Genomic DNA, 12715 nt, shown 5'->3' on the forward strand with positions numbered 1-12715 from the left:
TCGTATTAGAGGTGATTGGCCTGTAATTGGACATTCACAATGATAGTGGTACAATGTCGACGTCTTGTGGCGACTTCCAATCTGGGGCTATACTTCGGGTACCAAACTCGATGTTCACAAAATATCCAATTAGAGATGGAAAAGTCCTATTATTTGTATCCCATTACAGGTCTGTCCAATTACCTCTAATTCCACATTTAGTTAACTTACTGTACATGCAAGGTTATTAGGCAATACCTAATAACATAATGAGTCTGTTGTCATACGAATATACGATTCATCACTGCCATAAAAAATGGCGAAAAATATTAAATTAAAATGTCCCGGGGAATCATCTTTTTTGTATGTATATAGAACCTTTATAAACATTATGTTTGTACAAATAGGAATTAATCAATTGACTTTCAGGGATATAAATGTTTGATATGAGTGGGGCCACGCTTATAAAACTGCTCCGATGGGATTATCGTTGTTTGGTTGTTTGAATTATCAAGCCGCAGCTATCTCGTACTGCTATCTGAAATATGATTCTAGGGCAATTAAAGTTCTTACATATGATACGAAAGAGTTGCACTCGGATACTTCATTCCTGATTGTTTATTGTGCTTTAGTGGAAATATCGCAAAATTGATATAGAAATGGTTAAATAAAGTTCAGTACTACATGTTTCAAGTAATCAAATAACATGAAGTAAAAAATTTCATTCATTTTTTAACAATTTAAAACTGCCTTCGGGCCTGCCCAGCAAACATTAAATCGTAAAAAAACATTCGAGGGGTTGTATCAGAGACACGACCGCTTAGAGCGTAAGACTACGCAATCTTTTTTCTTTTGAAATTTGATGGTTTATCATTTCGGATAATATTTGCGAATACGTCGAAATAACTCTTTAGTAAAAAGTTCCGGGGACCCTGAAAATGTTTAATGGCTTGCGTTGTTTTGTAGACTCATTTCGAGAAGCAACGATAATTTTTTGCCCTTGCGAGAACAATACGCTATGGTCATATGTCGCAATTCGTTTCTTTATATCAATGCACGCATTGCACTGAATATTAACGAGTGGCATCTTCCGTACATCGCCATCGAAGACGAATGAACTCTCTGAGTTTCAAGTGTCTATAATTCAAAAGAAGAAGAACAAGAAGTGCATCGCCATTCAACAAGCATCAAACACGTGTCTAACAGATGCATACAGTTGCAGTGCTAAAAATGAAACATCGCAAGAATGACCGTTTATGAGAAATCGTTTCTCGGCACTCGGTCGATACCGTCAACAAAGTTTCTAAGTTCTATGTTTTACGCAATGAAAACAAGCTACACACAAAAAAAACAAACACTGATGTTTAGAAGAAACCTAAAATCATTTGTACTCTTCTCTTTTTTCGCCTGCTTTGCCATGCCTCGGATGGTTGTGTTAATTGTAATGCCAGATGCACTTCAAGTGAAATATTCACTAGCGTTCACAGCTCGAAGGGATACATTAAACACAAAACGAGCAGAATAAGCGACCTTTGTTGTTTCGGGCACAGAAATATTCTGAGAATTTTCCTCAGAGGAGATGCAATACTCATACGCTAGCGACAGCTTACACACTATGCAAGGGTGGAGTTTTCTTCGCAATTTTTTTTCTTTTCGCTATCCCCCTTCGTTGTTTCTGTTCTAGCGGCTGCATAAGTTACCCGTTATTGACAGCTCTGTTCGGGAAAGCACACAAATGGACAGAACAAATGTATGAAAAAATGGGAATGCTTTCATTTTTCATCAATTTCAACCATATACAGACTATGGGATTGTAATGTATAGCATATCAAAAAAAAAAAATCTTTATTTCATAAAAAAGTGACCTGTTTTCTGATTTGGCAGTCCTACGTAGTCCTACGTCAAAAATTTGAAATTGGAGGCGATATACATACATCTAAGACACATTACTTGTATGATGTGTATAACTGGCATATGCATATGAAATTGGAGGCCATATACATGTATATTGGGCATATGATGCAATATAAACGATAATTATACGATTTATTATTTTCTAGGATGTATGTATATCGCCTCCACGTTTGCATGTATGAGCTGGCTAGGCGCATCATATACATGCAATTTATATTAATACTTGTATGTTTGTGAATATAATCCTCAAAATGAAATAATTACACTAAACCTTCATTTCAAACAACTTATGCAGTTACCAAATCACGCAATAAACATCAAGAATTGCTGGGAATCTCTTATCAATATTTGTTCAAATTTAAAAATGTGCTTAACTCCAGTTTTGTTGACAACTTTTATGCATTCAATTAAATCGTACGATAAATCATATATAAACATAAACATTCCCACCTTTCATCCTTCATTAAACACCTCGTACTAGAAATCTGTCAGTATGCATACACTCTCCTACGAAACATAGTGGAAAAAAATATATTCGTCGATGTAAACAAGCAGTGAAAAAGGAGACACTTTTCGACGAGTGATTTGTATGAAGTTCCACTGCCGTGCCTATATTCAATTGATGTCTAACCCCTGCAAAAAAGAGACATTTTAATATCTGGCATTTCTGTTGCCCATCTGAATCACCCCTCGCTCACGGATTCCTTTGCAACGTCACTAGCCGTTTGACGGCTCATAAATGAAAAAATCAGGGGTACGACTAAAACGTCAAATCCCTCATATTGCCAGTGTACCCAATATTGCTGCGGTTTACTGACATTTTGGTTCAATCAATTACTGTTGTGTACAACTCGGTGCGGTTATATAGTCGAATAGTGGCTAACTTTAAACTCCATGTTAAATGTGAACACCTCCATGTGAAACCGGAATATGAAAATCGCTCATGCAGTTAGAATAAAGCAGCGCATTTTTCGATTTCAATCCTCGTAATGATATGTTGATAAACAAATAACGCCATATTGATTTTGATTTTGGGTAGCCTATATTCAATTGATGTCTAACCCCTGGAAAAAATACGAACCAAGATAGCATTTCTATCGATCGGCTGAACGACAAACATCAGTATCGAAAAACAGCACAGCCAAAATGTCTCCGTTTCAACCATTCTGCTGGCTATTAGCTGGTGTGTTTCTGTTTGCCCTTGGCCCCATCCCATCAAGAGCAGAGCCCGGAGAAACTCTGGTTTTGCTGGATAATTTAGCCATTCGTGAGACGCACTCAATTTTCTTCAAAAACTTGCAAGGTTAGTACACATTTGATTAATTCTAAATGCCGGCTTCTAGGGTGTGACGTGTCCCTCATACATGCAATGGTGGATGGATCATTTGATAGATTACGAACTTGTGTTTCAATTCCAGAGCAAGGATACAAACTAACGTTCAAATTGGCTGATGATGCCAATTTGGTGCTGTCCAAGTACGGTGAGTTCCTGTACAAACATCTGATCCTATTCGCTCCATCGGTGGAAGAATTTGGTGGAAATTTAAGCGTCGAGACTATCACCGATTTTGTCGACAACGGAGGAAATGTGCTGGTTGCTGGAAGCTCAAGTGCTGGCGATGCACTCAGGGAACTTGCCTCGGAGTGTGGATTTGAGGTGGATGAGGAGAATGCAGCCGTTATTGACCACCTCAACTATGATGTGTCGGACAGCGGAGATCATACGTTGATTGTTGCCTCGCCGGATAATTTGATCGATTCCGAAATTGTTGTGGGCAAGAAAAACGTTGGTCCGCTATTGTACAAGGGCACTGGTCTGCTAGCGGACAAGGAGAATCCTCTTGTTCTGCAACTATTGACAGCCGATAGCAGCGCTTACAGCTACATCCCTGATGCTCCGATTAAGGAGTATCCACATGCGGTAGGCAAAGGAACCTTGCTCATTGCTGCCCTTCAAGCTCGTAACAACGCTCGTGTTGTTTTCTCGGGATCCTTGTATTTCTTCTCCGATGAGGCTTTTCTCTCGTCGGTGCAACGGGTTCAAGACGGTAAACTGCACACCAAATCTGGCAATCAGGATGTAGCTGTTGCCATTAGCAAGTGGGCTTTCGGTGAGCATGGCGTTATTCGTGTACGCTCCGTCAAGCATCACAAGGATGGTGAGTCCAATCCACCCTCTTCGTACACAATTACCGATCCGGTCGTGTATACCATCGAAATCGAAACGCTGGCAGAGGATGGCAAGTGGCAACCGTTCCAAGCCAGTGACATCCAGCTGGAATTCGTCCGCATCGATCCGTTTGTCCGAACAACGCTGAAATCGATTGGTGGTGGACGCTACCAGGCTAGGTTCAAGATTCCAGACGTTTATGGCGTGTACCAGTTCAAGGTCAATTACGATCGCATAGGATATACTCAGTTGTACTCCACTACTCAGGTGTCGGTGCGCCCACTGACACACACACAGTACGAGCGTTTCATCCCGAGCGCCTATCCGTATTACGTGAGCGCTTTTTCGATGATGGTGGGAGTGTTCCTGTTTTCCTTCATCTTCCTGCACTTCAAGGAGGATGGACCGATCCCAAAGGGAGCTAAAGCGAGCGGCAGTGCTGAGAAGAAAACACAGTAGAGAACGTAATGCGACATTTGCATTTTTATAGAGACTGTCATGATGTCAGTTTAGCTGAAAATCTACTCTTAAATAAGAATTAGATTGAGTAAAATAAAATATTTAGAGAGATTTATACGTTTTTTATTTCTTTTGTTTTTGGTAATACTACGTCTTTCATTAAGTTGCCAAATCAAAAAACAGATCCCGTTTTTATGAAATAAAGTTAACGTTAGCTGTTTTTTACTATTGACGGATTTTGAATGGGATTGGCATTACCCTCTCCGAACTTAATGAAAACCTTGTCTAATTAAGCAGCTTGTCATACAGGCAAACCTTTTTTGTGCGGGGGATAAGGACCGCAAAAAAAAGTCGCATAAAAAAATTGTGCAAAACTTCACCAGCAGCTTTAAAAAATTGTGTTCGGTACACATTTTTTTGTGCGGTAGATAGGTAGATAGGGACCACATAAAAAAGTTTCCCTCAAGAAAATAACTCAAATCCACGCCATTCACCGTTCAATCTCCTTTTGTTTCCCTGCTTTGCGATGGGACACTTTGCCTTTTCGGTTGCGCGTAGCTGTTTTGTGCTTTTAGTTGCATGTCGAAACGTGTTGCTGTTAGAAATCATGTCATGCAAAAACTTAGAAAAACTTAGAGCATTTGATGAGAGGAGAGAATTATTTCAGAAGTGGATAATTGAGACCCAAATATGCTTTTTTCGTATATAAACCATCGAAAAAAAATAAATGAACGATAACTTCGACAAATGTGCCTCTTTTCATACACCGCACAAAAAAATCGCACAAAAAAAACCGCACAAAAACAGGTTTTTTTGTACTTATTTTTCCGAAAATATATCTAGACGAACATTTGAAAAGGGCCAAGTATTTTTGACCATTTTTTTTACTCGAAAATGGTAAGTTTTAAAAAAAACTGATATGTGGAAGAAAATAATTGAATTTTCAGAAAAAAAATACTGAAAAAAATTTTTTTTTTAAGTCCTGCACTGAAAAAAAAAATCAATTTCAAAAACTACAAGTCGATTTTCTCAAAATAGTCTTCTAATATTTTGATGAAATGGTAGATAAATAATAGATAAATATGTAAATATACAACTCTTCCATACGTCGCAACTTATGCATATTTAAGGCAAAAAAGTTGTTCTAACAAAACCTTTTTCTATATTCCATTGAAATTGAGTTTATTTCTTTTTTCAGTGCAGATAGCCAATCCAAAATTCAAAAAAAATAATAATAAAAATGTTGAGCGTTGTATCAGAGGTCTTTATTTCAAATCAAATGTAATGAAACTTACGACATCTTTTGACATTGAATTCATTTTTATCATCTGATCTTATCAATCAAAATATCTTTCCTATTTTTTGACGCAAAACTTCGTCTTCCATTAAGGGTGCCAAACCAGAAAACAGGTCACGTTTTTTATGAAATAAAGTTAACGTTAATAATTATTTTTGCCGCGAACGGATTTTGGCGATTTACATGCCAAACGAATCGGAAATTCCGTAAGATTTGTTTAATATGCTATACATTACAATCCCATGGTGTGTAAATGGTTAAAATTCATGAAAACTATAAGCGTTTCCATTTTCCCATACATTTATTCTTTCCATTTGAGTGCTTTCCCGAACAGAGCTGTCAATAACGGGCAACTTATCGACGAGCATCGAAGAGGAAATCGTAAGATTTAAAGTCTCCGTGAACAAAGGAAAAGAAGAAAAACGAAGGGGAATATTTGCCTAGAGTATTCGCGACTACGAAGCTGAATTTGACAGCTTGTGTGCGTGAAGCGAATGTCAACAAAGAATTGCAAAAAAAAATGTGATTTTTAAACGCACCGTTTTTTGCAGAAATTTTCGTAATGGTGAGTATGTATCGAAAGAACTATCCTCTAGGATGCTAATTTAGTTAAATCACATAAATTTACTGCAGGGGAAAACGTTTTCTTACCGCATCCAAAGGACACTGTCTTTACTTGTGAAAAAGTAAACAAACTTTCAGGATACTACATACAGGATTTTAATGAAAATCAATAATTGTGTGCAAAATTTATCTTCCAAACGGTTGGAAAATGAGTTTTCCTTATGCAGTGAAAAAAACTTTGCCGTAGCTTAAGCTGAATTTAACTTATAAGTGTTTTTCTGTGACCTTGTTTCATGCATTATCAGGAGCCATCAGTCGGAGAAAATGAAACCTGCTACGTGGCTGTGGAGTTTGCGGATGTGTTCGATTACGCTGCGGGTGGAAGCCGTTTAGTCGTCGAAGGCGAAAGAGTATTCAAAGCTGGACATATTTTAATAGTTGGTGTTGAAGAAGTTCACGATGAAGGCTTCAGTATTTTCTCGTCCTGCCTCCAGTCATCATCTCCAAGCTCGGAACCCCATACAATAAAAATTCGTACGAAAATCTCTTTCTCCAAATAGTTGTTTTCGTGTTCCTGTAAAGCTGGCAAAGGGAAGTGCAAACACGTCATGGCTGTTTTGTGTCATTTGCTTAAGTGTGTTTTATTTTATTTCTTTATTATTGCACATTTTGCACCAAGTTGGACTGCTTCACACTTTTTCAAAAGTGCGAAAATGTGAATGTGAATACTTGGAGAGTAGAAGTTGGACACGGTGAAATGGAGGCTACAAATACGGGAGGTTTTTGTAGGTTCTATCTTTAGCCGTAGTCGTTGGATCCAGTCTAGATACCGCGATTTGTCCATTTTCGGAGGGAAGGCATGAAAAGAAATTCCGGGGCGATATCTCTGCTTACATCCGGGGACGACACAAACAATACGGCTTTTGAATTTTGCAGATTGTTCGGAGTCAGCTTCGAGCTAATTTCGTCCGACTTGCATGTTCTCCGGGCAATTTGCGCAGCTTTTGACGTCCATATTTCACACGTTCTAAGGAAAATATTTTGAAAAATATTAGAGCACTGATTGAATAGAAGCCAGATCTTTGTATTTTAGGTATTTTATGAACACTAAGCGGATATTTTTATATCAAATTTCATTAATTCGGTTTACCTCTCTCGCAGGTAGATTGACAGAGGGTATACTTCAACGGCTTTTTTTCACTACTAAATGACAATAAATTTTGGTTCGGAGCATCGAAACAGCTAAGGAAAACTGTTTTTCAACAATTTCCACTAATTGTAAGATAAACACGGTACAAGTTTTCGAGAAATTAGTATATTAATTACAGAGAAAATATGCAACGGTTTGTTTACATATTTTTCACTCACACGCGAAACTTTCATAGGTGGCGACACCGTACCTTCGATGACGCGAATAAACAGTGGATCTCGCTGAGGCAAACTTTCATTCTTCGTGAGGAAATCGACTGAACAACATCGTTGTTGGGCGAGCAGGACGGCGAGGAATCGAATGCCTTTCTCAAGGCAATGGGGGTGGAGGAGTAACACGAGGAAAAAGTAAAGTTTCTAAAGGCCTTTTTGAAAGTTAGAGATGAATGAACTGAAAAAGTTTAAAGTCTCACATGTCTTAGTTTCCGATTGAGCTGTGGACGCGACCAAATTACTGACTCGCTGATGTCTCTAGCATTGCAATCATTGCATCAAACTGATTGCATTAAGGTTCTGAGCTACACAATAGTGTGGGCCTAGGTAGTGCGGACTGAATCAAAACGGCTGTCAAAAAAGATCCAATTGAAATGTCAAAAGAGATCCAACGATCAGGAGTGTTGTTTTTCTTATGATAATCAACACTATAAAAGAGGTATTGTTGTCAAGGGCAAAAATAATTAAAATTATAAAATGAACGAACTACATTTTTCCGTCAATTGTTCAATTAACCATTGCATCTCTGAAAGAGCATCTAAGCCTTTCACTGAGAAACGCATTTTTAATGTCCCCTCTCTTTGACATAACGTTTTTCCGAACGAAATAAAAACAAACGAAGTCAGAGTCACGTAAATGTTTACTCCTGCGATTTGAAAATATTCGATAAAAAGTGGAAGGAAGAGATGCCAGATGATTTTTAAAAAAAGTCTGTAAAAACATGTGAATGTCTGTTAAAAATGAGGAAAAGTCTGTAAAAGTTTGCAGATCTATAGAAATGTCTTTTAAGGTGAATTTTCACATATTCATTAATACTTTGTACATCGCGCCAAACCAATATAGTGGTTCTCAGATCTTCGTCAAAGGTTGTAATTTTGTTCTTTATCGCAAAACATTAGACTCGTATTTTTTTATTTTTCATTAGGGTGCCCATTTCCATTTTAGGGTGATCCAAACAATCATTTTTTCCACTTTTTCCCAAAATGACTTTTTTCAAAAATTTATAACTTTCGAACCACTTAACCGATTTAGATGATCGACACATCAAATTGAAGCCAATGAGTTTTAATTGAGAAATATTGAACTTGCAGATAATATGGATCCTATTTTCGTAATTGTTGATTGTAGTCGTTTTTTAATGTTTTCATGGTTTTGGACTAGGGGGCACCATATTTTTTTATATTTTTTCTTGAAAGCTTTTTTTCATAAAATATCTTGATATCAGATATGCTATTTTTTCGTTTTTGAAATATGATTTTTCAAAACTAATCGATGGTTCGAAAAACAATTTTCCCCATTTTTCCCACTACAAAAAGTCATAACTTTTGAACTATTGAACCGATTCATATCATCGGTATATTAAATTGAAGCTTACGAGTAATTTTTCTTTGAAAAAATATTCCTTTGCGAAAAAATTGAATTTTTGCTTTTGTAATTATTGATTGAGTTAGTTTTTCATAGTTTTCTCGGTTAAAGATAGGAGCGCTATATTTTTTTATATTTTTTATGGAAAGCTGAGGATTATTTACCTAACATATCTCGATATCAAAGATGCTATAATTATCGTTTTTAAGTTATAATTTTGTAAATTTAACATTTAACATATTCATATGTGACTAAACTAGACCTATGCTACTAGAATCCAATCTTCCCGCAAGTGTGATATCATTGGCTTGGCTTATTGGCTTCAATTTAATATATCGATCATCTAAATCGGTGTATTCAAATTAATCAAATGTTATGATTTTTTGCAGAAAGTTATTTTTGGACAAAGGGGGAAAAATGATTTTTTGAACCACCGGTTAACTTTGAAAAATCATATCTAAAAAACGAAAAAATAGCATCTCTGATATCGAGATATGTTATGTAAAAAATCCTCAGCTTTCAAGAAAAAAATATTGAAAAATATAGCGCCAAAGTCATAAAAAATAAAAAACGACTAAAATCAATAAATACTAAAATATAATTATTCTTTTCGCAAGTTAAATATTTTTTAATAAAAGGCTAGGTCATTAGTTTCAATTTCATATGTCGATCATCTAAATCGGTTCAGTGATTCAAAAGTTATTAATTTTCGTTTGTCATTTTTGGGAAAAAGTGGAAAAAATTGATTTTTCGGACCACTTAATAACTTATGTGTTGTAAGTGTATTTAAATGTTTCAACGATCTACATATACATACATACACATACATACGCGTTGTTAATTTTTATAAAATTCATTATTTCTTCGTTGATATATTGGACATCCACCAAGGCTTGCGGTCTTGTCGTTGATGAAATTTATAAGAAAATGCAGTGTATACCATCCGCCATGCAAGGCTATACAAGTTTTAGATCACCACACGGCCATGAACCATGTCTGTTGTAACAATATCGAACAGTAACCCATATTTCGTCATAAGCAGACCCGAAAGCGAATGTAAATTGTTGAAAATAGAATGAAAATTTTTATTCGATGTTGTTCAAATACTTAGAAGACATAGTCCTGACCCTAACTTAACTATTTTCAATAAATCTCCTTGCATTTCAGCAAAACATTCTTATCTAGAACAGAAAATAATTATCATAGACAATTTTCGTTCAAGATTTTTCCTTAACTGCATAGAATGCAATTTTTCATTAATTGTGTATAACCGTATGCTCTCTTTCGTCTGCAATGATGTCAGGGCAAAAGTACTTATGTGTATGAGTTCCAAACTTTATACACACCAGATGGGCCAACCAGAAAGACTGCCGGACCGCTGGTTGAGTATCGCTGGTCTAACGTCATGTGTATTGATATAAACTAAATATAATAACTTTTCTGTATTAAAACTGTGGAAAAATGTCATATGGTGAGTCAAATATCTTTGATGTGATGGATAGAGCCTCTTATTTTTCAAAAACCTGTGAAATATTGTTATATCCAAAAAGTCTAAAACAAAAATAGAAAAATAGAAATGTTTTACAGAAATGTCTGTAAATTTACAAACATATTTGTAAATCTGGCATCTCTGGTGGTCTGAGAATTTATTGCAAGAAATCGCTTGAAAACATGCATGAATTTGCTTGAAAATGAAGTAGATTGAGTCCGCACCACTTAGGTGTGGGCAATAATCAAGCTAGGCTATCGTCAGCTCACCAAGAAAATAAATGTTCTGGAATTTTGTCTGTGATTTGGTTTTGCATGACGATAGCAAAACTCTCTCCACAAACGATGACAGCTAAGCTGATCTAGACCGGCCATAATAACAAAAAGGGCTTCTGTTGAGAAGAGCGCAAAACGGAGATAAGTGTGTGTATATTTAATTGCTTCAAGCCATCGGTATATGGATATTGCGCGTATTGCGCGTAACGTATTGCGCTGTTGCGGGTGAACATGTCGATCCAAACGTGGCGACAAGGAGAGGAGATAGCGGGAGGAAAATATTTGCGCTAGAGTATTAGTAAGGGTGGGTTTAGACTAGTGATATATTCATATGAAGAAATTTATAGAAATCGCATCAACCGTTTACACTAGCGTGAACTTCTGTAATGAATATATTCATATTTTAGGTGAATTTATTCACCTGAAGTAGAACTGCATCCAACTTTAGTGATTCTCACCAGTGAAAAATTCTCAAGCGTTTACACATGCTGAATTTATTCAAGTTATATATACCTCGAATAAGTGTATCATATTTGTTCTCACCCGTTTACACCTATTTTAACGTGAGTAAACCCATTTATAGCTATAGATCTCCCTAATGTAAATCCGCCATAATGAATCTCTGCTGAGGCAAATATTCAGCCTTTTTCCAAGCAGTTGACATTGTTTGTTTTCCGTCATCATAAAGGCTTCGTTGGTGCCTTTGACATTGCATCAATGCATTGAACTGACGCTTTGGTGAAGCAGGTGTTATGGTTGTGCATCAAAAACATATTTCTGGAATACCAAGTTATTCAATAAGTTATAATAAGTTATTAATTTATTTGGGTTCGCGTGCCAGTTGCTAAACTCTCTTCAACTAGGATTGCATTTGCGCTAATCTTGATCATAATGAAGAAGTGCTACTCTTTCCAATGTTGATGAGATTAACAGAAAGAGTTTATTTCGTTTATTTAGTCACCAAGAAAGTAAATGTCGTTCTGGAATTTTATATGTAATTTGGTTTCGCTTGGCAGCAAAACTTTCTCCACTAAGGATGCTAATTGCGCTTATCTCGAGCATGTATTGTTCTGCGAGGACACGAATGAATCATCAAACAATAACCGTCAAATGATTCCACAAGAAAAAAAAATTCAGAACGACCAAACTGGTAGAGTGGTTATTTCTAAAATTTCGTAGCATTATAAAATAATATTCGCAGTTATAAACCAGCGACTTGAATTAAACTACAGCGTAGTTCTACGTCAACAATGCGGTCGTGTCTTGGACACAACCTCCTATATTTTTTTTATCTAACATTTTGAAGATTTTGGGTTCATCTACTGAATTTGAAAAACTTTTAGCTGCGATTTTATTTTCATTATCAGGAATAAAGCAATGTAATTTTTATGTTCCCGATATTGTTTTCGCGTGATTGAATATTTCCTCAAGTTCACTTGCCTTTTTGTATACTGTTCTTTGGATACATAACAGAAATTCAATTTCGTGATACATTTGTCAACAACAATCAAAGAAATTCGTCGAAACAATACAGAAGTGATATAAATAAAAAACGATGTTGATCTAATCGCACTGTTCGAATTGTAATGTCGGATTTGAAATTAGCACAATGTTGCATTCTTGAATCTGACCGAGTCAAATCCTATCGGGTTTCGCGAATGTTGCAACCTTGGATGGCAGAATGTGAAAATTGATCTCGTTCGGATTGGAATATGTCAAATTTGATCGGGTTCTAGAATATGGGTTGATGTGTAGTCCAATAATGTAGCGTTTTTCGTACC

At 36.3% G+C, this 12715-nt stretch overlaps 1 protein-coding gene across 1 annotated transcript; it reads left to right on the forward strand.

Moving 5' to 3' along the window:
* The first annotated feature begins 2690 nt into the window (after positions 1-2690).
* Positions 2691-4633, forward strand: LOC129773599 (dolichyl-diphosphooligosaccharide--protein glycosyltransferase 48 kDa subunit). The gene is made up of 2 exons (XM_055777239.1): positions 2691-3196; positions 3312-4633. Exons 1-2 carry the CDS (start codon positions 3040-3042, stop codon positions 4520-4522), a joined length of 1368 nt encoding a protein of 455 aa, XP_055633214.1. The 5' UTR covers positions 2691-3039; the 3' UTR covers positions 4523-4633.
* Positions 4634-12715: the final 8082 nt, after the last annotated feature.

This window comes from Toxorhynchites rutilus, chromosome 1 (assembly GCF_029784135.1).
Source record: "Toxorhynchites rutilus septentrionalis strain SRP chromosome 1, ASM2978413v1, whole genome shotgun sequence".
NCBI lineage: Eukaryota > Metazoa > Arthropoda > Insecta > Diptera > Culicidae > Toxorhynchites > Toxorhynchites rutilus.

Coding starts and splice junctions, on each gene's coding strand:
- LOC129773599 (XM_055777239.1), top strand. CDS start 3,040: ATGTCTCCGTTTCAACCATTCTGCTGGCTATTAGCTGGTGTGTTTCTG. Junction 3,197..3,311: donor TTTCTTCAAAAACTTGCAAG/GTTAGTACACAT, acceptor TTTCAATTCCAG/AGCAAGGATACAAACTAACG.